The sequence below is a fragment of the Aquarana catesbeiana genome, linkage group LG01 (genome assembly GCF_042186555.1).
Source record: "Aquarana catesbeiana isolate 2022-GZ linkage group LG01, ASM4218655v1, whole genome shotgun sequence".
NCBI lineage: Eukaryota > Metazoa > Chordata > Amphibia > Anura > Ranidae > Aquarana > Aquarana catesbeiana.
The window spans coordinates 792,541,025-792,566,294 of NC_133324.1; the positions used below are offsets into that span (position 1 = coordinate 792,541,025).

The following is a 25,270-nucleotide window of genomic DNA, read 5'->3' on the forward strand; positions in this document are numbered from 1 at the left end:
AGTAAAAGAATTAGCAAATGTGTAAAATCGCAAAATCTTGTGTGCCATACTGCCATTATTTATGAAAAACAAATGCTGCCCTTTGAGTTTTATTCAATCTAAACCCCTTCAGCTCTGGAAAGTTTTACCCCCCATGAACAGGCCATTTTTTGTGATACTGTGCTGCGTTACTGTAACTATCTGACAATTGCGTGTCGTGCAACGCTGTACTCAAGTAAAATTGATGTCCTTTTTTTTCCACTAATAGCACTTTCTTTTGGTGATATTATATTTTTTGCGATATAAACAAACTGACAATTTCGAAAAAAAAGCAATATTTTTTACTTTTTGCTATGAAAAAAATGTCTTCCTCAATTTAGACCAATATGAATTCTGCTACATATTTTTGGTAAAAAAAATCCCAATAAGTGTATATTGCTTGGTTTGCACAAAAGTTATTGCATCTAGAAAATAGGGGATAGATTTGCGGCATTTTTATTTCTTTTTTACTAGTAATGGCGGTGATCAGTGTTTTTTTTTTAGCGGGACTACAACATTGTGGCGGACAGATCGGACACTTTTGACACTTTTTGGGGACCAGTAATAAAAATATGCACTGTCACTGTACTAATGACACTGGCTGGGAAGGGTTAACATCAGGGGTTATCAAAGGGTTAACTGTGTCCCTAGGGGGTGCTTGCTATCTGTGTGGGGGGTGGACTGACTAGATGAACAGAGTTATCTGTGTTCCTGGTTAGCAGGAACACAAGATCACTCTGTTCATCTCTGACAGAACGGCGATCTGCCTTGTTTACATCAGCAGACCGCTGTTCTATCTCTGTGTTGAGCGATTGCAGGTGGCCGGCGGACCTCACTTTTGCTGGACCCGCTGGATTGGCTCCCCCTCTGGCCAATCAGCACGCGTGCCTTTGCTGGCTATTTCACAAAATGACGTACAGGTACACCTTATTTTCTGGCAGTGCCCCTCCCGAGACTAGACTCTGGATCCGCCCCTGATGTCAGGAAAGCAATTTTGCATGCGTTCCCGACACACACTAATGTGACGCAGGCTAAATGTCTGTTACACTGGTGGCCACTGTAAATCTTCTCATTACTTTGGGGCTTGGTGTAGATTTATTTCATTTACACTAGGGGCCAGTGTGAAGGTCCCATTTACATTAGTGGTCAGTGTAAATCTCTCCTTACATTGGTGGTTACTGTAGATGCTCCTATTACATTAGCGGTCAGTGTGAATCCCCTATTTTATTGATGGCCAGTGTTGAAACTCCGGTTTATATTGGTAGTCGGTAAAAAAAAATCTGCATTGTTATTGATCACACCTCACCTCCCCTCCACTCAGCACTGCCATTGATCCCAGGAGTTCTAAGATCCCTAGGAGTCTTTTTTTCTATTGATGGGTCCGCTCACCTCCCCAGTCCATGGTGTGCAAGCAGTGAAGAGATGATGTGTTGTAACCCCTAGCAACCAGTGAGCAGTACTGATGTACAGTAATCTCTAGCAACCAATCAGTGAGCAGTATTGATGTACAGTAATCTCTAGCAACCAATCAACAAGCAGAAATCATGTGCTGTAACTTCTAGAAACTAATCAGTGAGCTGTAATGTGTGCTGTAACTTCTTCCAACCAGTCAGTAAGCGGTAATGATATGCTGTAAACTCTGGCAACCAGTCGCTGTCTGATCTGATGCAGTAAACTGATTTTGAGTCTAGCTGCTATTTATTGTATGTCTCAGAACAGGTGGGGAGGCCCAATAAAATGTTTGCCCAGGGTCTAATAAATATTTGACGCCCCTGCCTTTAGACAGTTGTCCCTAGAACAGGTGGCCTTCACTAAAGGCTTTTCTCCTCACCTCTTCTGGTGACAGTTGTAATATTTTGGATTTCCCAGTTATAAGTCACTAGGACAAGTAGAGAAGGTGAATATCCCCAGCAGGGACAGACAGTAAAAAATCTGAGCCTTTTCATACTCTGTCCAAAACTAAATAAAGAGTTTGCTGCATATTAATTCAGAATTTACATTTTTTCATTTAGAATCCACACAGATAGAAGATCCACGTAAGCTATGGAGAAACGAACAGGAGCGAATGCTAAAGGACTATCTTATGGTGGCACAGGATGCCCTAAGCACTCAGAAAGAGCTTTATCATGTGAAGGAACAAAGGTTGGCACTTGCCCTGGATGAATATGTGAGGCTAAATGATGCCTACAAAGAAAAGTCTAGCTCACGTACAAGCTGTAAGTATCTGAAGACATTACCTGAATCTGAAAAAAGATCTGTGTGTGTTTTTTATGTAAAAGCTTTCCTATATAGCTGCTCATGTAAAATTAGGAGAAAAATATCCTCATCAATACACATCATGACAGGATAATTTAAGGCCTGTTTTATGAGTGTTTTCTTCTGACCTGCAATGAAGTTGATGTTTGCATTTTACAGTACTTGAGAAATGTTTCTTGCCTTGTGATTTTATATTTTAAGTATCCAAGCATACCCTATTCACGTATAATTATTATTTTTTTAGTGCTGAAGCACTCCCATGTGAAGGAGTAGCTGCTTTTTATAGTAATTTCGATGTAACTGGAAAAGTGATTCAGCATTTATGAAAGCTTCACTAGCTGCCAATGTCTCCCTGAAACCCAGGTACCTGAGACCAGTGGTTCTCAACTCCTGTCCTCAGGACCCACTAACAGGCCAGATTTTAAGTATTACCTTGGGGGGATGCAGACTAGAATACTGCAGTTACTGAGCAGCAAATGGTATCACTTGTGATGTATTTAAGTTATCTTGCAAACCTGGCCTGTTAGTGGGTCCCGAGGACAGGAGTTGAGAACCACGGCCTTAGACGGATAACTCCCAGCAACCAATTAAAATCTGTCTACTATAGGGTGACCACTTTAACCACTTTAACCCTGGAAGATTTGGCTGCTCAATGACCAGGCCATTTTTGCGATACAGCACTGCGTTGCTTTAACTGACAATTGCGCGGTTGTGCAACGCTGTACCCAAACAAAATTGATGTCCCTTTTTTTCCCACAAATAGAGCTTTCTTTTAGTGGTATTTGGTCATCTCTGCGGTTTTTATTTTTTGCGCTATAAACAAAAAAAGAACGACAGTCTTGAAAAAACACTATTTTGTAACTTTTGCTATAATAAATAGCCCCAATTTTTTTTAAAGAAAGCTAATTTTTTCCTCAGTTTAGGCCGATATGTATTTTTCTATATATTTTTGTTAATAAAAATCGCAATAAGCGTATATTGATTGGTTTGGGCAAAAGTTATTGCGTCTACAAAATAGCGAAAAAGGTTTATGGCATTTTTATTATTATTTTTTTTTTTTTTTACTAGTAATGGCGGTGATCAGCGATTTTTATCGGGACTGTGACATTATGGTGGACAGATTGGAAATTCTTGACACATTTCTGGGACCATTGACAATTCTACAGCGATCAATGCTATAAAAATGAACTGATTACTGTGTAAATGTCATTGGCATGGAAGGGGTTAACAACTAGGGGGCGATCAAGGGGTTAACTGTGTTCCCTCATGTGTTTTCTAACTGTAGGGGAATGGGACTGACTAGAGGAGATGACAGATCGTTATTCCTATCTAGTAGGAACACACAATCTGTCTCTCCTCACAGAACAGGGATTTGTGTGTTTACACACACACACACACACACACGTCCCTGTTCTGGCTCTCGTGCCCGCGATCGCGTGTGGCTGGCGGTCATCGCAGCCGACGGCCACGCGCATCGGCGCGCCTGCTATCCCTGCTTAAAGGGCCGACATACAGCTGCGACGGTACGCGGGAACACGCTGACCTGCCACAGTATAATGACGGCGGCTGGTCGGCAAGTGGTTAAGGCAGAGATCCACCCACCCAAAAGAGGAAGTTCTGCTTTAAGGTCTCCTCCCCCCTCCTCTTCACTAAATGACACTGGGAGTGGATACCTGGTTCTGAAGTTCTTTTCTCCCCCTAATCTCTCTGCAGTCTTCTGGGACATGTGACAGGTCCCAGGAGTCTGCAGGACCATTCACAATGTGCAGCATGGCGTGCACATTTGAAGCCGCAAGCTGTCACAGTCGGGTGCCCACAGTTAACGGCACTGGGGACAAAGCAGTGAGGGAAGGAATGGCTTGGGTGAACACATCGCTGAATCCTTGGACAGGTGAGTGGCTGTTTATGAAATGTCAGCAGCTACAGTTTTAGTAGCTGCTGATTTTTAATAAACACATAATTGACTGGAGCTCCTCCTGAACCGGATCACAACTAATTTCTGATGAATGTCATGAGATAGAGACACCTAGGTGACCCTTTTTCTTAAGGGTAACAATGATTTTTAAACGGCGAAATACTCCTTTTTAAAATTTGATTTTTATGTTATCTCTAAACCTTGTAGTCTATTTATTTAGTACATGTATTTACAGTATATAGCAACAACAATTTATGCAAAAGTGTTGATAAAGTATTCATACCCCTTAAAATGTTCTACATTTTGTCAAACGTAAATGTATTTTTTGGGGGGTTTTATGTGATAGACCAACACAAAGTGGCACATAATTGTGAAGTGCAAGGAAAATGATAAGTGGTTTTCAAATTTTTTTATAAATAAATATCTGAAAAGTGTGGCCTGCATTTGTATTTAGTCCCTTTACTCTGATACCCCTAACTAAAATCTAATGGAATCAATTACCTTCAGAAGTCATTTAATTAGTAAATATTGTCCATCTGTATGTAATTTAATCTCAGTATAAATACAGCTATTCTGTGAAGCCCACAGAGGTTTGTTAGAGAACCTTAGTGAACAAACAGCATCATGAAGGCCAAGGAACACACTATGCAGGTCATGGATAAAGGAACACACCAGGCAGGTCAGGGATAAAGTTGTGGAGAAGTTTGGAGCAGGATTAGGTTATAAGAAATCCCAAGCTTTGAACATCTCACGGAGCACTGTTTGATCCATCATCTGAAAATGGAAAGAGTATGGCACAGCTGAAAACCTACCAAGACATGGCCGTCCACCTAAACTAACAGGCCAGGCAAGAAGAGCATTCATCAGAGAAGCAGCCACGAGGCCCATAGTGACTCTGGAGGAGCTGTAAAAATCCACAGCTCAGGTAGGAGAATCTGTCCACAGGACAACTATTAGTCGTGCACTTCCCAAATCTGGCCTTTATGATTGAGTGGCAAGAAGAAAGCCATAAGAAATCCCATTTACAGTTTGCGAGAAGCCATGTGGGGGACACAGCAAACATGTGGAAGAAGGTGCTCTGGTCAGATGAGACCAAAATTGAACCTTAGGCCTAAAAGCAAAACGCTATCTGTGGCGGAAAACTAACACTGCACATGACCCTGAACACACCATCCCAACCGTGAAACACGGTGGAGGCAGCATCATAATGTGGGGTTGCTTTTCTTCAGCAGGGACAGGGAAGCTGGTCAGAGTTGATGGGAAGATGGATAGAGCCAAATACAGGGCAATCTTAGAAGAAAACCTGTTGGAGTCTGCAAAAGACTTGAGAGTGGGGCGGAGGTTCACCTTTCAGCAGGACAACGACCCTAAACATACAGCCAGAGCTATAATGGAATGGTTTAGATCAAAGTGTATTCATGTGTTAGAATAGCCCAGTCAAAGTCCAGACCTAAATCCAATTGAGAATCTGTGGCAAGACTTAAAAATTGCTGTTCACAGATGCTCTCCATCCAATCTGACAGAGCTTAAGCTATTTTGCAAAATAGAATGGACAAAAATTTCACTCTGTAAATGTGCAAAGCCGATAAAGATATACCCAAAAAGACTTGTAGCTGTAATTTCAGGGAAAGGTGGTTCTACAAAGTATTGACTATTTATTTGTAAAAACTTTTGAAAACCATTTAGCATTTTCCTTCCACTTCACAATTATGTGCCACTTTGTGTTGGTCTATCACATAAAATCCCAATAAAATACATTTAAGTTTTTGATTGTAACATGACAAAATGTGGAAAATGTCAAGGGGTACGAATACTTTTTCAAGGCACTGTATTGTACGTTCCTTTTTGAGTCCCTGCCCTCAAAGAACTTACAGTCTAAAACTGGCTTTAGATGGGTCAGTTTTTCTTCATTCAGCCAGCGGGTTAAATGAATAAAATGAACAGATTTCTCCATCCACATGAGTGAGGTAGATAAGGGAATCCCCCCCCCCCCCACTAGAAAGATAGAAATTGTATTCTAACAGCAGGACTCTCTGCTGTCAGGTTACGCTGATCAGCAGCTGCAGCTGCTGACTGACAAAAGTTATCCAACATTCCTGTTCGACAGAAGTCTATCAACTTCTGTCGAACAGGGATGCCCGCACATGGATCGAAATTTTGGCTGGTTCCTGCTGAACTGGCTGAATTTTGATCCATCTATGACTAGCTGCAAGTTCCTACCTCACATGTAAACACATACAAAGTAAGACCAATTTAGACAGGTGCCAATTATCCCACCAGAATATCTTTTTTGGAGTGTTGGAGGAAACCACAGTACACAGAGGAAATCCACAGAAGCACAGGGAGAACATGCAAACTCCATGCAGGTATTGGCCTGACCAGGATTTGATCCAAGGATCCAGGGCTGCAAGACAGAAGTTCTAAGCACTAAGCAACTGTGTTGCCCACTGACATTAATAAGTTGGTGGAAGCGATGTGTAGTAGTAAACCCATTTTTCAGTAAAGTAATGGTTCGTTAGTTTACTCCATTTTTTTTAGAGCTCATTGCCTGATTAAATAAGCCTCATAAATATTCACTGCATGTAAATACCACCTACCTCTACCCTGTTATTAGTCTGGTATTGGGAAATTAGTAAAAGTGTTTTTATCTTCTAATCCAGTGTTTCTCAACTCCAGTCCTCAAGTACCCCCAACAGGTCATGTTTTCAGACCTTCCATTATTTTGCACAGGTGATTTGATCAGTTTCACTGCCTTAGTAACTGCCACAGCCGTTTCATCTGAGGGAAATCCTGAAAACGAGACCTGTTTGGGGGTACATGAGGGCTGGAGTTGAGAAACATTGCTCTAATCCACAAAAAAAAAAAAATCTACTTTTCATGATTTACCTTTATTAAAAGGCAGTTTCTGCCTCCAGAAAAATACATAAAGGCAGATTTGGAGCTGTCTGCTAAGCAACCTAAAATGGTTCTCTGCTTTCTATGCTATTCCTTGTCATAGGCTGGTGGGACCTGTGGTAATCACATTTTCATTATAGCTACACTGTAGGTAAAATCACTGTATGCAGTGATGTATCAGCATGGACAGATTTAGTGCTCAGAGCAGATGTAAATATTGCGATGTGCACTACTGCTAACCTGGAGGAGGGCAGCAGGGGTGGGGAACATGAGTAGCTCCTTTTGAAGCCTGCCTGTCATTAAAATGTGTTATTCTGCTAACTGTCTGCAGTTAATACATGTAGGAATAACATTTTGTATATTCAAAGTGACAGTGGCCTTGTAATCACTTCTTGCAGTATTTTATGTTATATTGTGTATTCTGCATGCAGTTATCAGAATAAAAAATATTTTTGCAATAGTAGTTCTCTTTAGGAAAGTGGAAGTAGAACTAGTAGGACTATTAGAAAACAGTTTCTTTATAATAATGTAATGCTTGGCATGCAGTAATCATTCGTTAACATGTCCAAAATATCTTTACATTTTTTTATTGCATAAAAAATCTAAACCTAAAGATATAACCTTTTTATCTTAAAGGTGTTGTAAAGGCAGAAAGTTTTTTTATCTTAATGCATTCTATGCAGCAGCCGCCCTAGTACCCCCTAATACTTACCTGAGCCCCCTCTCTATCCAACGATGTCCACGAGTCCCCTCGGCCATCCAGGACTCTTCCTCCTGATTGGCTGAGACACAGCAGCGGCGCCATTTGCTCCCGCTGTTGTCAATCCAACTCAGTCAGCCAATCAGGAGACAGGGAACGGGGCCAGGCCAGGGCCGTGTCTGAATAGATACACGGAGCTGCAGCTCGGCTCGGGTGCCCCCATAGCAAGCTGCTTGCTGTGGGGACACAAACAGGAGGAAGGGGCCAGGAGCTCCAGCCAGGGACCCAAGAAGTGGAGGATCTGGGCTGCTCTGTGCAAAACCAACTGCACAGAGCAGGTAAGTATACTATCTTTGTTATTTTAATAGAAAAAAAAATTGAGGCTTTACAATCACTTTAATCCTACAGTACCAGACATGAGACAGTAGTCATAAACCTTGAGTTATTTGATGCTACCTTCAGATGATTGGACACTGGCAAAAGTTTTGCTGGGAAAGCCTCCCCAGTGCATCCACCTATAACCCCACCCACTCCGTGGGACTAAAGTTTTTTGCTTGTGCACTTAGGGAATGGACCTCTTCTCTATAGAAGTTTGCCATTATTTTTCATTCATTTCTTGTTTTTGTTTGTTCTTTACTACACTGAATGACACTTCTATCAAGATCCAACTGCTTATTTCCTCTGGGCTCACTAGCAGTTTCTAGATCCGTTGCTCTCGAAGTACATCTTGGGCCAGCCTGCAATGTTTACTTTGTGCATTAGATCCTGCTTTCAGCGCTCCCCTTGGCAACAAGTGTACTTAGCTGCAGGGTGCTATACAGTTTTAGAGCCATGTTCCATTCCTTTGGCAACCAGACCCTGAAGAGTCCTTTGGAGTTTGCCTACCATGAAGACAGGTAACTTGTGGGGAGGTAATCATGACCATGACCTGTTTTTACACGTTTGGTGTTGTTTTACTTGTGTGTTATCCCCCTTCTGTAAATGTCTCTGCTATGTGGGCAGCCGATAACGTTTACCATTTTGATTTTACTGTGGTCTTCCCATGCAACATTGCTGCTTGGGTGGTGACCTAGTTGCAAATGTCTTCAGACTTATGCACTTCTGCCTGCCATATCAGACTCCCATTTGCTCTGCGCTACCTGCATTTCCAGAGACATTGACACAGGACATTGGTTCACGCCTGGGTTATAGCACCTTCCTTCCGACACATAAATGCCCTCTACTTCCTTAAAGAACTCGTGCTACAGACAGTACAGAGGAAAACCTGAATGCTCAGGGCAATAGCCCATCCCTTGCACCATAGTAAGGTTCTATATCGACACAACTCCCTTCCCCTAAATCTTGCTCCCTCTCAGGCGTGCAACACACAGCCTATCTGACTAAGACAGCTTTTACTGCAATTGTGTCATTATGTCTGATTTCTTTGGGAAACTCTCTGCACTTTCAGGGCCCTAAAGTATTGTTCTGCCTCCTCACCTCATGAATCTATTCTAGATACCTGATCTTCCTTAACTACTGAGGAAGATGAAGTGGATGCAGAAGAGGAGAATTTCCACCTTCTGCCTTTTGAGACACAAGCTAAAGCTTCATACCATATACTTTCTACTGTGGGTTCACTGCTTGTTGCTGTGCTTACTAGCTATTGTCAAAGAAGCCCTTTCACATGAGCAATCCAATCAGATCTGTAATGGTCGTGTGTACTTGGCCCAAAAATAGCTGTGTGTGTAGCAGCCATTTTGTTCATGTCTCAGCTCATCTCAGCCATGTTGTCATGTGAAGGGCATAACCACAATGACCTTGTCCCCCACCTTTTTCTTTCAGTTATACAATTAGCTGATGCCAGCACCTTTATCAGTCCATTTAATCGGACACACACACAGACCCTTTCCATTAACCAATCCACATTCCTGTCTAAGAACCCTAATAAAACTGTCACCCACAAAAGCTGAACAATCCAGAGAACTAACCTGTCGTGAATAACTGAGTTGGAGAAGATGGCCAATCCACATAAGTGCAGACAGGTTAGCAGTTATAACGCTGAAAATTCAGCGTGTTTCATAACTTCTGAAATTATAATCACACAGCCAGAATATGGACATATTTACTTTCCTCAGGTAATTTGTAACATTTCAAGTCCAGACACCCCTATGTCAGACCATATGGGGAACCACTTGCACCCCTTATTTCTCCTGGGTAAAGTAGACATCTGAAACCTGTCATATTTATATTTATTTTTGCAGCAAAATTCACGCTAGACCATAATCTGTTGGTTAGTAAATTGTAGACATTCAGAGCTATGAATACTTATCAAAAATTGTATCTGAAACTTGGTCATAAACGTAGTGACCTCCCAGCAATCACCCCTTAGACCAGAATATTGGTCAGATGGCCTCTGTCAACACATCTTTGATCCCAAAGAAACGGGGGGATGCCAGGACAATTTGACAGCTCTCATGTACCATCAAATCAATAACATCTGTCAAGTTTGAGAACCGATAATACCTGGCTTATTGACTGAAATTTTATTTGCACCAATTTGACCTTTTCATTATTAAAACCTTATTTTGAAAAGTGTTAAAATTGTCTTTAAGGTTTTAATGCAATCTAAATGAATCCCTATCTCTTGAAGAGTGCTACTGTATACAATAAATCTCTGAATACACCTGTCTGTGGTGACAGTGCGTGCAACAATTGTTCTTCCCAATAGTGTGAAGGGTTGAGAGGCCCAAAAGCTGTCTGGTAGTAGTTTGGAGTTTAACCACTTCCAAATAGGGCCAATTCTGGCATTCCTTTATTACATGTAAAAAAACATAATTTGCTTGAAAATTTCTCAGAACCCCCAACCATTATATTTATATATTTATATATTTATATATTTATATATATATATATATATATATATATATATATATATATATATATATATATATTTTTGTTTAGGAGAGACCCTAGGGAATAAAATGGCGGTCGTTGCAATTTTCTCACACAGTATTTGCGTAGAAATTTTTCAAACGTGCTTTTTGTGGAAAAAAAAAAAAACAAAACACTTTCATGAATAAAAAAAAAAAAAAAAACACAATATTTAGCCAAATTTTTGAACTTGGTGAAAGATGATGTTACGCTGAGTTAATAGATACCTAACATGTTATGCTGCAGGCATCATTCAGATATCTCTACTAAAAATCTAGGACATCATATGACGGGCTGGAAGTGGTTAAAGGGTTAATTGCTTAATTATCGAACCCAGTGACAATCACTCTATGGCTGCTGGCACCTAGGTTGTGGAACTGCAAGCTGGAAAATCTTTGTGTAGGGTTCAGATGAGAATTATTGCTCTCGCTCTATCATTCGCGGCGATATCTCACATGTGAGGTTTCAGTGCCGTTTACATATGCGGGTGCAAGCTACGTATGCGTTCGTTTGTGTGTATGAGCACGAGGGGATGGGGGCGCTTTAAATTTTTAATCACTTTTATTCCTATCACAAGGAATATAAACATCCCTTGTAACAGGAATAGGGCATGACGGGTCCTCTTTATGGAGAGATCTGGGGTCTATAAGTCCCCAGATCTCCCTTCTATGCTAGAAAGCCTGAGATTAAAAAAAAAAAAATGATCACAGGCTTTTCAGCAAAAAAAACTGGCAGTGTTTACATATGCCGGAGCTGGAAGTGATATCGTGACATCCCTTCCAACCTCTGAGGGTCATAAAGATGGCCAGAAACCATCTGGTCCATGGCCAGCTCTATGGTTAACAACCGCTGCCGGTGGATTAATTCTCTGGCTCTCCGATTTCATGGGCGAGCAGGAAGATGCACTGGAGGGCAGCAGGATGGCGGGGACGTCCCCTTCCACCGCTTGTAAAAGCAATCAAGCTGCTAAACGGCCATTATGATGGCTTTTACTTTGCAGGGAATAGCCGGCTTAAAAAAAAAAAAATTTGAATGATGCCTGCAGCTGCAGGCCTCATTCTGCTATCTCCACTCAAAGTCCAGGAAATCATATGACGTCCTACGGGTGGGAAGTGGTTAAAGGGTTAATTGCTTAATTACTAACCCAGTGACAATCACTCTCGGGCTGCTGGCACCTAGATTGTGGTCCTACAAGCTGGAAAATCTTTGTGCAGGGTGCAGATGAGAGTGGCATTGTTACGCAAGTGACAGTGAGATTGGCCAGTCCTTTGTCATGAGTTAGTGAGGAGGGCAGGGATCTGCTCCCATCACAAGGTCCGCCTGTCAGTTTTTCAGGCGGACCTGATTGAAAGTTCCATGTATTTCTTTGGGCCAGCGGGATTAAACTTTGTGTCTGTTTCCACCAGTCTACTTCTGGGGACGATCAGGACTGGGGGTCTGCCTGTGTTTGCTCTGCATAAACTGAATAGTCACGTCACCCCGCCCCCCGCTCTGCTCTGATCTGATCAGCAAACAGATCCCCCTGCTGATCGGAATGGAAGGCACCCATGTAAAAGGGCCCTAACAGCACAGAATCTCCTCTGCCAAAACAGGCTTCTATGGGCACTAAACAGGTGTTGAAGTCCAGGAACTTTTCCTCTGCACACACAACTTAGCACGAGGATTGGCCAAATCCTGACAAGGTATTCATTCCTCCAAAACTCTTACAACTACAGTTATATCCTATGGAGAAAAGATTCATGAAAAAAGATTAGTTCCATGAGTGATATTTCAACAAGCATTTTACTGTTCCTGATAAGGATATTTTCTCCTTAAAGGATTCTTTTGATAGACGCTTTGAAACTTTATTGAAAGCTCTTTTTGGCCCTGCCTTTCAGTGGGCAAATGGGGCTATGTCCATTTGTTAGACTGTTGTTAGCTGGACTAGACAGATAGAGAACAGGTTTCTGTGACCCTAGAACAATTGCAGGTCTTCAGTGCTACTATTTTGTGTTGATATCCTGGAAAATGTACTTCGTCAGGTCTCTAACCCTACTCTCTGTGCACTTGCATAGGCTAAAGGCCTGGTCTGTTTGTAAAAGACCTTTCTTACGCATGCCAAACAATGCTAATTGCCTGTTTGGTGAATCCCTTGATACATTTATCAAGCAAGTCACTGGGTTGAAAAGTACTTCTACCCCATAAAAAACAACCTAATGCCCCGTACACACAAGCAGAAATTCTAACAGCAAAAGTCCAATGTGAGCTTTTGGTTGGAAATTCCGACCGTGTGTACGCTCCGCCGGACTTTTGCTGGCGGATTTTCCGCCAGCAAAAGATTGAGAGCAGGTTCTCTATTTTTCCTTCGGAAAAAGTTCCTATTGGAAATTCCGTTCGTCTGTATGCAATTCCGACGCGCAAAAAACAAGGCATGCTCGGAAGCATTGAACTTCGTTTTTTCGGCTCGTCGTAGTGTTGTACGTCACCACGTTCTAGACGGTCGAAAGTTCAGAGAACTTTTGTGTGACCGTGTGTTTGCAAGCCAAGCTTGAGCAGAATTCTGCGGAAAAACCATCCAAGATTTTTCCAACGGAAATTCTGCTCGTGTGTACAGGGCATAAGGGTCCATACACACTGGTTTAGAAATTGCTGCTTCTACAGGAGTTTTGTGTTCTGCTGTAGAAGCAGCTCAATGTTATCTTATGTGTTCATGCACATTAGAACAGTTAGAGGCATATTTTGGGTTCAATGTTTAGAGACAGGAAAAAAACCCTTCTGGTTTGCGTATCTTATTGGAGCTTACTGGCATAAAAACGTAAAACTCTCCTAAACTTGTCTAAACTTTGCACAAAAACCCCTCTATAAAAACATTTTTTTCTGCCAAGGGAACTGGACAACCAATCTCCTAGAAAACATTAAACCGCAGTAAAAACGCACCGAAAAATGCATGAATGTGCAGAAGCACTAGTGTGAACCTATGCTTAAAGTCATTGTAAAGGGTCTTTTTTTTTTTTTTTTCTGTTTGTTTTTTTTTTAATAAAAAAAGAAAAGCAAACAAACGTATTAAACTTAACCATTCTGTGCAGTGGCTTTGCTCTTCTGGGGTCCCCGCCAGTGCTCTTGGCTTCTCCACCTGCTATGGGCGCATGCGTGCAGGCTTGATCCCAAGCTGGACTGTATGTGTCTATTGACACACAGACAGCGTGACTTAACCCCGCCCCCCTGCTCCCTCCTCTCAATTGCTCCCGCAGCGATCACCCAAGCTTTTGAGAGTACATAGAGGGGAGAGATAACCTACAGCCAGGCACAGCGCTGGATCGATGCAGGACTCAGGTAAGTGTTAGGGAGAGGGCTGGGAGCACTAGTATTAGAAGGTTTTTTTTTACCATAATGCAGAGAATGCATTAAGGCAAAAAACTGTTTACCTTTACAACCACTTTAAGGTTGAACTCCGGAATAAGTGTCTAAATACAAGAGGCATGTGTATTCTTACTTGAATCTTGATGTATTTTGTGTAATTTTTCTAGATCTGTGCAATAACAGCAAAAAACATCTGCACTTTACCTTTGTGCAGGAGTTGTCTGTATTAAAAACTGGTGACTGGTGCTCTCTTTCTGTACGGGCTAACTGGTCTTGTATCCACTCCCCTTCTGTAGGTATTTGTAAGGAGTGTAGTGAGTGGATCTTCTGGGTCTCTCCCACAGCTCAGTTCTCTGTACAGCACAGTGGTAATGTTACTGCTACTTTTACAGGGTAATATTTTGCTTTGTAATGCCATGTGGTGTAAAAAATAGGTGGATCTATATCCTTTAGGCTATTGAGGAATATGTTTAAATTTTGTGCTTGAAGTTCAACGTTAATCTGGGTTACTTTGTCTTGCTCAGTATTTTCAGGTTCGTCTTCGAGTACCAAGTACGACCCTGATATCCTCAAGGCAGAGATCTCCACAACAAAAGTCAGGGTAAGTTTCTTTCATTTCTCCATTTGTGCTCCAAGTGCAGAAGGACCTCTGTCAATGGACAATGCTGGCAGAAAAGTGGATAGATCTATTTGTGTGTGTGTACACCTATAAATATATGAGTGTTGTATGTGTTGCTCATAGCAGCGTGTTAGCCTGTACAACAGTTAAAGTATAAATCCTAATTATTTTTTTTTTAAATCGAGTAAGACACTGTAGAACCATGGCCAGGTTTTTCTTGCTAACATTCAACATCCTGTCCTGTACAATCAGTATAGAATTGGGCATAGCCGCTGGTGGCACTGTATAAATCCAAATTAAAGAAATATCCAGGACTCTTTAAACATTATGAGGGAATTAACTGAATTATATATATATATAATCTACGAAAAATGCTATCTCAGCTGGTGCGGTTGGTTAAAACATGAAAATGTGAAAGGTGATTGGCTGTGCTCCAGCTGAGACAAAGTTTGTTTCAGTCACATTATCAATTCCCCCTTATATATTAAACACAGAGGTGTTTGCAGCATATTTTTGCAAATCTATGTGGAAGCCACACTGCTTCATCAAATTCCCTCTGTACAGCATGCTCCCGAACTTGAAATAAATCAAGCACCCATCCTGGGACATGCACAGCAATAGCTATAATAAAGACAGGCATACCTGGAGGTAACTAATTCCTCTTTAAAGCTAAAGCTTAGTTAAGAATAAAATTCTTTACAGCTTTTGTTGCATTATATAAAAATGTATATCTTGCGCTTACCCTAAAAAGAATGAAATAAAAAATAAAAGTGTGTAGGTGCTGCTACTTTGAAGCTAAATACTCAATTCATCATATATATACATTTGTGCTCATAAGTTTACATACCCTGGCATAATTTGATTACTTGACCTACGCAAAACAGCTCAGATACAAGCTTCAACCTTCTGGCACAAAGTAATTTGGAGGGATGAGACCAAAATTTAGCTTTTTTCCATAACCATTAACGATACATTTGGAGAGAAGTTAACAAGGCCTATGATGAAAGGTACACCATTCCTACTGTGAAACACGGAGGTGGATCGCTGATGTTTTGGGGATGTGTGAGCTACATAATTGATGGCAAGATGAATGCAGTATGTTATCAAAAAATACTGGAGGAACATTTGCATTCATCAGCCAGGAAGATGCGCATGGGATGTACTTGGACATTCCAACATGACAATAATCCAAAACACAAGGCCAAGTCAGCCTGTCATTGGCTACAGCAGAATAAAGTGAAGGTTCTGGAGTGGCCATCTCCGTCTCCTGACCTCTATCATTGAGCCACTCTGGGGAGATCTCAAACGTGCAGTTCATGCAAGACAGCCCAAGAATTTACAGGAACTTTTTGCCAAGAAGAATGGGCAGCTTTACCTTCTGAGAAGATAAAAAGCCTCATCCACAAATACCACAGAAGACTTCAAGCTGTCATTGATGTTAAAGGGGGCAATACACGGTTTTAACCACTTGCTTACTGGGCACGGTTTTTTATTTTGTTATAAAATTTTGCAAACGGGTAATTTTTCTCCTTCATTGATGTACGCTGATGAGGCTGCACTGATGGGTACTGATAAGGTGGCACTGATGGGAACTAATAGGCGGCACTAGTGGGCACTGATGAGGCGGCACTGGTGGACACTGAGAGGTGGCACTGATGGGCGGTACTGAATGGCATTGATAGGTGGCACTGAATGGCACTGATGGGTGGCAGTAATGGGCACTGGTAGGTGACACTGATAGGCAGCACTGCTAGATGGCACTGATGAGGCACTGATTGGTATCACTGGTGGGCATTGATAGGTGGCACTGATTGGTGGCACTGATATTAACTGGTGGGCACCGATTGATGGCACTGTGGGCATTGGCAGGTGGTACTGGTTGGCACAGATGAGGCGGTTATGCCTCTTCCTCTTCGGGTCCCTTCAACAGAAACCGGTGATTGTTTTGTTTTTTTCTCCTCACGCTGTCAGTGTGAGGAGAAAAAAAAAGATTACCGAGCTTCTGTTTACATCACGTGATCAGCTGTCATTGGCTGACAGGTAACCACGTGGTAAGGGGCCAGCATCATAAATTCTGCCAGGATATGTAAACTTATGAGCACAACTGTGTGTGTGTGTGTATGTGTGTTATTTATATATATATATATATATAATTTATATATAATGTGTGTGTGTGTATGTTTGTGTGTATGTTTGTGTGTGTGTGTGTGTGTGTGTGTGTGTATATATATATATATATATATATATATATATATATATATATATATATATATATATACACCAAATAATCTCCAAATGAATAGTCCACGTTGCATTAATAATTAAATAAATTGTACATAAGTGCTCTAGTTGTAGAGTCGTGAATATCCTTGCTGTTCTGCGGTGTGTTCTCTTACAACATAGGGAAATTTAAGCCTCTTAGCAGAAGGGGTGGATCCCAGGTTATAGGTATCAAACATACTTTTTGTTAATGAAACCAACTGTGATATTCCACTCCTTCAGGAAGATGCAGGCTTCCCTGTGCAAAATCAACTGCACATAGAAGTTAAGTATAAAATGTTTGTTATTTAAAAAAAAAAAAAAAAAAAACGAGACTTTACCATCACTTTAAAGGAGTATTTGGTAGCTCTAAGCACAACTACCTGTAATCTATTTTTTGCTGTGTATGTTCCAGGATGGGCGGTTTGTTAATTAGAGTTATGCCTAGTACACACAGGCAGTATTCTTTTTGTTCAACCCAGCGGGCTGAATGAAAAAAGAGGAGCTCGCTGTACTAACTTTGCGATGTTAGAACAATCTCCCTGCTGAGCTATAGTGTTCGGACAGGATACACCAGAATACAGGGGTCAGTGCTCACAGCCATTGGTTGCCAGCACTGATTGGCTGCTGGTTTTCCAGTATGCCCGTTCAATAGAAGCTGGAAATACTGCTGAACACATTGGCAGAATGTTGGACAGTTTCTGTTGAACCGGATGATATTAGGCTAGTGTGTACCAGCCTTTAGGGACCACACTGTGCAAAGGGACCTTGACAAGGCAGTGCCGCATTCACAGACTTGCAAATATATGTCCCTAACACCTCTGTTTTTATTGCATAGTGTTTAAGAAATGCTGGCTATTCCTTTATTTAAGTTTTTATTACTGTCTGTTTCATTATCTGGCAGATTTCCCTGCACTTTCTGTACTCTGACACAACGTGGAGTAAGTGGAAATCTCAAAATGAGGGGAAAAATCCCACCTTTGACAGTCATTAAAGGAAGGGACCAAATTGGACAATGACTCTGTTTCTGTTCAATGGACCACTGTACAGTTTTGGATTTTTCATACTTTTTCCCTTACTAACCCTCCCCCACTATATCCAAAAGTAGGAAAAAAGTTTTGGCTGGCATTCTAATTTAACTTTGTCGCTTGCTAACTTAATGTATGATCAATATTGAACACTTTGTTTTTCCACTAGGTTAAAAAGTTGAAGAGGGAGCTAACGCAAATGAAGCAGGAACTACTATACAAGGAGCAGGGGTTCCAGACATTGCAGCGGTGAGTTTTTAATGACAACTTTTTCTTCAGTCAACACTTTGTTGGTATCCTGGCTTGGCAAAGTCAGTGCTCTACTTCTCCTTCAATCAGCATAACCTTTGTGTTTAAGGACACGTAGAAAAACAAGAATGTTTTCCATCACAAGTCATGAGGTTCCGCCACTTTTCTTGCCTTGCAATGATAATCCTCTGCTTGTGACATGACACTTTTTCTGCTGTAACACTGTGGCATTGGGGGCTGAGAAGGGGTTAGAACACGATATGAGCTGATAATAAAGCAGAGATTAGTTCTAGCGCTAAACTATAATCTTTCACATATCTCTTGACATTATGACATTTGCAGCCATTTGTACAACCAAGGAAGATGAGGATGGTTTGTTTGTTTTTTTAGCACTAATGATTTGTTTCTTTCATTTAGTTTGAAATAGACCCTTTGATATATCCTGGGAAAGCATCTTCCTATTAGCGGTATACTGAAGGCATTAACAAAAAAAAAAACATTTTGAGAACCCTTTTTTTATTTTTTAGGATCTCCTTGAACACAGATAAAAATGATCCCCTAATTTCTATGTTCTTACATTTCTTATCACAGATTTTTAAGCTTTATAAATGCATATATATGAATATCACTCATTCCTGATTGGGATGTCTATGGATACTATTAAACCTCCACAGAAAGCCCTATCAACAGATCTACGGGAGTCAGTGTAAAGGCTGAGTTGCCTTAAGGCAGAACCAATCTCCCGCTTTTAGGCCTCTTGCACATGGTACTGGTGTTTTGAGCGTCTGCTTTTTTGGACTTGACTTCAGGTGTTTGGTTTCACAAATTCGCACATATGTATGCATGTTTGCAAAATACTGACCGGGAACGCAGATTTTCCTTTTCTTTTTTTTTTTTTATACTGAGGAATACTCAGCGCTTGTTTACGCACCTGTGTACACAGACACATTGTAAATAATGGGCTACATTTTAGGTCCGTAAAAACAAAAAAAATGCTGTACTGAGCTTTTTCAAGCTACAGTATGCAATAGGCCTTACTCTTACAGGCTCTTTATTGCAGAAGAAACACAAAAAAATACACTTGCTTGCTGTGAGCGGTCTCCGGCTTGTGGAACGAGCTGCGTATGCGCAACCCAGCTTACAGTGTCGGCCCGATACCTGTGTGCTGGGATGACTGACTCCTGTGCATACGCAAGAGTGATGTCATTACATGCTGGCCAATGGAGACAGCTGAAGACTGGCACACAGAAGAAGATGCGGACGCAGGCAAGGGATGGGGACGATTTGAGGTAAGGCAAGTATTGATTCCTTTGGTTCTGTTTTAAGCTGGTCATTCACCTCTTGAACTTTGCCCTGAATCTGCTGAAATTTGAGCAGTAGATTACCCTGTCGACAACACTGAGCTTGACAAAAGTTGATTGAAAAAATCAAAGGAGTCAGGTTGAAAATTGTTGCCCGAACAGTGATTGCATCCAGTCAGTTATTTAATGTTTGGGTCACATGACTCTTTTTTTACCTTTAGCATAGCCGAAGTTGAAGGTGGGCTAGTTCAGAGTGGGCTGCATGTCCTGATGACATTGCTTCAGCTCTTTCAGGAACCCCCCCCCCCCATTATGTGGAGCCAATTAGAGTTGTCAGTAAAACGCATGCAAGTGTTTTTGAGTATGGGGAGAATCACATTTTACTGATAACTTTGCGGCGTTGTATGACTTGGATTCGGGGGGGCCTGAAAGAGTTGAAGTGATGTTACCAGGGCATGCGACCGGCTCCAGGTTAGCACCGCTGTCCTAGCATAGCCAGATAGGATTACATATGCAATAAGCTGTGTGTGGCTTATCAACGCAAGAAGGGGAGCATGCTTGTGGTGGCAACGCTGCAGAGGCTCTGTGAGCCTATAGATTGTTGCCATAAATGCAGTGCTCTCCCCGACCTCCAGAGTCAGGGAGGGCTGACATTCCTCCTCAGAGTGCAGGGTACTAGGCATGGTGGGTGTAGTGCAAGGTGGAAAGATGGGCGCCAGTCAGTCACTTTTGAAAATGAACAAAGAGAGTTTTAATTCTCTTAACAGGAACAGGGGGAGAGGGGTAGGGCACAGGACATCCTTAGGCAAAAGCAATAGCAACTTTGCAGACTACTTGGACAAGAATAGAACTAAGCAGACCGCAGTACAGAAAAAGGGCCTTTAAGCTGAATGCAGCAATCTGTATTTCGTAGCAACTGCTGTCTCATATAGCAACAACTTTACTCACAGTATCCCACTGTAGATCCTCAAGCTCAGCTCACAGCTACCTGCTGGACTTTTCAAGCTTAACCCACAGCTACCTGCTGTATTCTTCAAGCTTCACCCACAGCTACCTGCTATGTTCTTCAAGCTTCACCCACAGCTACCCGCTGTACTTCTCTTCAAGCTTTACTTACAGCTACCTGCTGTACTCTCTCAAGCTTTACTCGCAGCTACCCGCTGCACTTCGTGGAAGAATTCTCTCCTGAAGCTTTCCTAGCTACTTCACAGTCACCAGCTGATGAGTCTCCTCTGGTACTCCTTTTAGAACTCTATCCCTTTGCACCTGCCTCAGACAACAAGAGTGGTTGACTCTCTGGAAACTTCTCCCTTGCCTCCAGGCAGCGATCAGGATCCCCTTAGGCTGAGCCCCTTTACATGTGGTTAGGCCCCAGGCTTCAGGCCTACACCTCGGCTGCTGCTCCACACACACGGAAATAACCTTGATTACCTGACTCGCTCCAAATAAATAGTCTATCCCAGCAGCCTCAGCGGCCCAAAGAAACTCCTGCTGATTGGCTGAGAAAAGCATATTTACTCATAACCTGAATTCACTGCAATCTATCATACTAATGCCAAAGGTAACAGTGCCACCTATTGACAAGCAGAGAATTCACAGTTAAACTCACGCTTAGGAGAAAACCCATTTGATCAAACACTACAAATTAGCCAGGCTAGTTACCACCTAGCACATCTAAATTTACTAGCAGCCCTTTTTAGGACAAGGGTGCTACAGAAAGAAAAAATATCTGTGAGCAAGTGGCAGGATGAACTGGTAATGTGTTAAGAAGGAAGGCGTTTACAAATAAAGGGCACAGAGACATAATAATAATGAGGAATTATTGGGTTATTAGGACATAGGAGCTGCGTGCATTTCTGGTAGTTTAACAAGTATTTTTTCTTTATTTGCAAGGTTTTTACAGGGATAAAACATGGAAAAATATGAATGTATTGCAGAGATGTACTAACTATTTATATATATATATATATATATATCTATATATATAGATAGATAGATAGATAGATATATATATAGATATATATATATCTATATATATATATATAGAGAGAGAGAGATATAGATAGATAGATATACAGTGCTGTGAAAAAGTATTTGCCCCTTCTTGATTATTATTTTAATTTTTGCATATTTCTCACACTTAACTGATTCAGATCATCAAACAAATTTTAATGTTACACAAAGATAACCCGAGTAAATCCAAGATGCAGTTTTTTTAAAATTATTATTTCATTTATTAAGGGAAAAAAGCTGTTCAAACCTACCTGGCCCTATGTGAAAAAGAAATTGCCCCCTCCAGTGCTGAATCATGAATGAACAGTGATTGACCACAATTTTTTGGAAAGCTGAGTTAAATTTCACTTGCCACACCCAGGCCTGATTACTGCCAGACCTGTTGAATCAAGAAATCACATAAATAGAAGCTGTCTGACAAAGTGAAGCACGCTAACAGATCACAAAAAGCTACACATCATGCCACAGTCTAAAAAAAATTAAGAACAGATTAGAAACAAACATGTATCAATCTAGGAAGGATTTCAAAGCAATTTCTAAGGCTTTGGAATTCCAGTGAACCATGGGGAGAGCCATTATCCACAAATGGAGATAACTTGGAACAGTGGTGAACCTTCCCAGGAGTTAATGCAGAAAACCCTGCAATGTGGCTGAATTAAAACAATTCTGCAAAGAAGAGTGGGCCAAAATTGCTCCACAGCAATGTGAAAGACTCATTGCCAGTTATCGCAAACGCTTGATTGCAGTTGTTGCCGTCAAGGGTGGCACAACCAGTTATTAGGTTTAGGGGGCAATTACTTTTTCACATAAAGCCAGGCAGGTTTGGACTGCTTTTTGCGTTAACAAATGAAACTGTAATTTAAAAACTGCATTTTATATTTACTCGGGTTATCTTTGTGTAATAATAAAATTTTTTGATGATCTGAGTCATTTAAGTGTGACAAATATGCCAAAAAATAAAAAATCAGAATTGGGAAAATACCTTTTCACAGCATTGTGTATATATAGATCTATATACCTAGATTTTTAAATATTTTTATTATATAATATATATTTTATATTAATTTTGCCTTGACATATACTTTTAAAGGGGGGAACCTTTGGCTATTACGTGTTGTGACTGAGGCTCCCGTCCATTGTAGGGTGTCATTTTTGGGACTGTGCAGTCTCGCACACTGGGTGGTGTTTGCCCTGGAACTGGCAGTTGGTTCTGAATTAAGTGCTTGTTATGTGTTTTTTGCTGCAGTGTGTACTTTTGCAATTTAGTCCTGTACATCAGCCCCGTTCGGTCGTTTTTAATGCTGTTCTGCTTCTCTTGTGTTTAATCTTCCAAAAATACCATTTTGTAGTAGACATGCTTATGAAAGTTTCCTGTTTGGAGTTGTAAGGCTATAATGTTTGCAGTGAAAAGGTCACAAATGCCAGCAGGACTTTTTCTATGGCCTAGATTTTAGAGTATTTGATTTAGGCTCATTATAACTATACATTTTGAAACAAGCTAAATTTATCATCGTTCAGTCTGTATTCTCTGTGTCCTGCTTTTTCTGAGAGCCCAAAGAGATGAATGCTTTGAGGCAGGTTATGGAGCATCATGCAAGTCTATATACGGAGAATGATAAAAGTAGCTTCACTCAAGATAGATGGAATAACAGATGGGGGGATAGACTGTACAACTCGCAGACATTGCAAACATGGCTTAATCTAAAGACCTGTACATCTGTCTGTCTGTCCATCTATCTGTCCAACTATCGATTAACCTATCTAGAAAAAATGCCATGCCATGTGACAGAATTTGTGCATTTGTTTTAAAGAGCACTTAGAATGTGTGTGTGTGTGTATAAATATAAGGGTGAGAAACTGGAGACTTTGGGGTGTATTAAAAAAAAAAAAAAATGCATAGCAATTTGATCATTAAAACTGACTGTACATTTCATTCTATGCGAATGGGGTAAAAAATGAATGTTATTTGGCTATTTCCTCTGCTGGTGGAATGTTTTTCATCAATTTAAAATGGGAAATACTGCATCTGGGCACTAGCTGGAGTTAAGTATCATATGAAATGATACTTAGCATCATCTAGTGGCCCAATCCTGTTTTTCATTGATATAAAGAAAATATTTGATCAGCACCAGAAACAGACTTTTAAATATTTTTCTTTTTTTTTCCTTTTTTTTTTTTTTTTTTTTTTTTTTTTGCACAGAAGAAATGTACATGAACCTTCACTTGGCAATTTTGCTATGCAATTTTTTTTTTTTATAAATACACTCCCTTGTGTGTGTGTGTGTGTGTGTGTGTGTGTGTGTGTGTGTATATATACAGTGCATCCGGAAAGTATTCACAGCGCTTCACTTCTTCCACATTTTGTTATGTTATAGCCTTATTCCAAAATGGATTAAATTTAGGCCTCTTTCACACTAACGATCCGTATGTCCAGTTTTTCATCCTTCCGTTTTCGGATGAAAAACGGACATACATGAATCTCTATGGAGCGTCGGATGTCAGCGGTGACATGTCCGCTGACATCCGACCCGCTCCGATCCGAAAAGTGTAATGGAGGAAAAACCTACTTTTCCATCCGTTTTCGGATCGGATCGGGTGACGACGGACACTACGGTCCGTCATCATCCGATCCGCCCATAGGGGAGATCGGCACTCTGACAGGTCCGTCGCTGCACAGTGTGCAGCGATGCACCTGTCATCTTCCTGCTCAACGGGGATCGGCGGAGTGATCCCCGCTGAGCAAGCGGATGTTCACGGGGCTGATCATCACTGATCCGCCCCGTGAGAAAGAGCCCTTAATTGTTTTCCTCAAAATTCTACAAACAATAACCCATAATGACAATTGGAAAAAAGTTTGTTTGAAATCTTTGCAGATTTATAAAAAAAAAAAAAAAAATCACATGTACATCAGTATTCTCAGCCTTTTCCATGACACTCAAAATTGAGCTCAGGTGCATCCTGTTTCCACTGATCATCCTTGAGATGTTTCTACAACTTGATTGGAGTCAATTTAGTTGATTAGACATGATTTGGAAAGGCACACACCTGTCTATATAAGGTCTCACAGTTAACAGTGCATGTCAGAGCACAAACCAAGTCATGAATTCCAGGCAATTGTCTGTAGACCTCCGAGACAGGATTGTATCAAGGCACAGATCTGGGGAAGGGTACAGAAAAAATTTTGCAGCATTGAACGTCCCAGTGAGCACAGTGGCCTCCATCTGTAAATGGAAGAAATTTGGAACCACAAAGACTCTTCCAAGAGCGGGCCACCTGGCCAAACTAAGCATTTGGGGGAGAAGGGCTTTAGTCAGGGAGGTGACCAAGAAGTTGATGGTCACTCTGACATAGCTCCAGCATTTCTCTGTGGGGAGAGGAGAACCTTCCAGAAGAACAACCATCTCTGCCGCTCTCCACCAATCAGGCCTGTATGGTAGAGTGGCCAGACGGAAGCCACCCTTCAGTAAAAGGCACATGACAGCCCACCTGGAGTTTGTCAAAAGGCACCTGAAGGACTCTCAGACCATGAGAAACAAAATTCTCTGGTCTGATGAAACAGATTGAGCACTTTGGCATGATTGGCAAGCGTCATGTCTGGAGGAAACCAGGCATAGCTCACCACCTGACCAATACCATCCCTACAGTGAAGCATGGTGATGGCAGCATCATACTGTGGTGATGTTTTTCAGTGGCAGGAACTGGAAGACTAGTCAGGATTGAGGGAAAGTTGAATGCAGCAATGTGTAGAGACATCCTGTTCCAGAGTGC

The 25,270-nt window shown here is 41.3% G+C and overlaps 1 protein-coding gene across 1 annotated transcript in view; it reads left to right on the forward strand.

Annotated features, from left to right (window-relative positions):
* WWC2 (WW and C2 domain containing 2) overlaps nucleotides 1-25,270 on the forward strand; it is a 203,050-nt gene that overhangs the window by 41,556 nt on the left and 136,224 nt on the right. Inside the window, exons 2-4 of the mRNA XM_073606900.1 lie at nucleotides 2,031-2,234; nucleotides 14,558-14,634; nucleotides 18,109-18,188. Coding sequence (XP_073463001.1) covers nucleotides 2,031-2,234; nucleotides 14,558-14,634; nucleotides 18,109-18,188 — 361 coding nt within the window. The remainder of the gene's footprint in view (nucleotides 1-2,030; nucleotides 2,235-14,557; nucleotides 14,635-18,108; nucleotides 18,189-25,270) is intronic.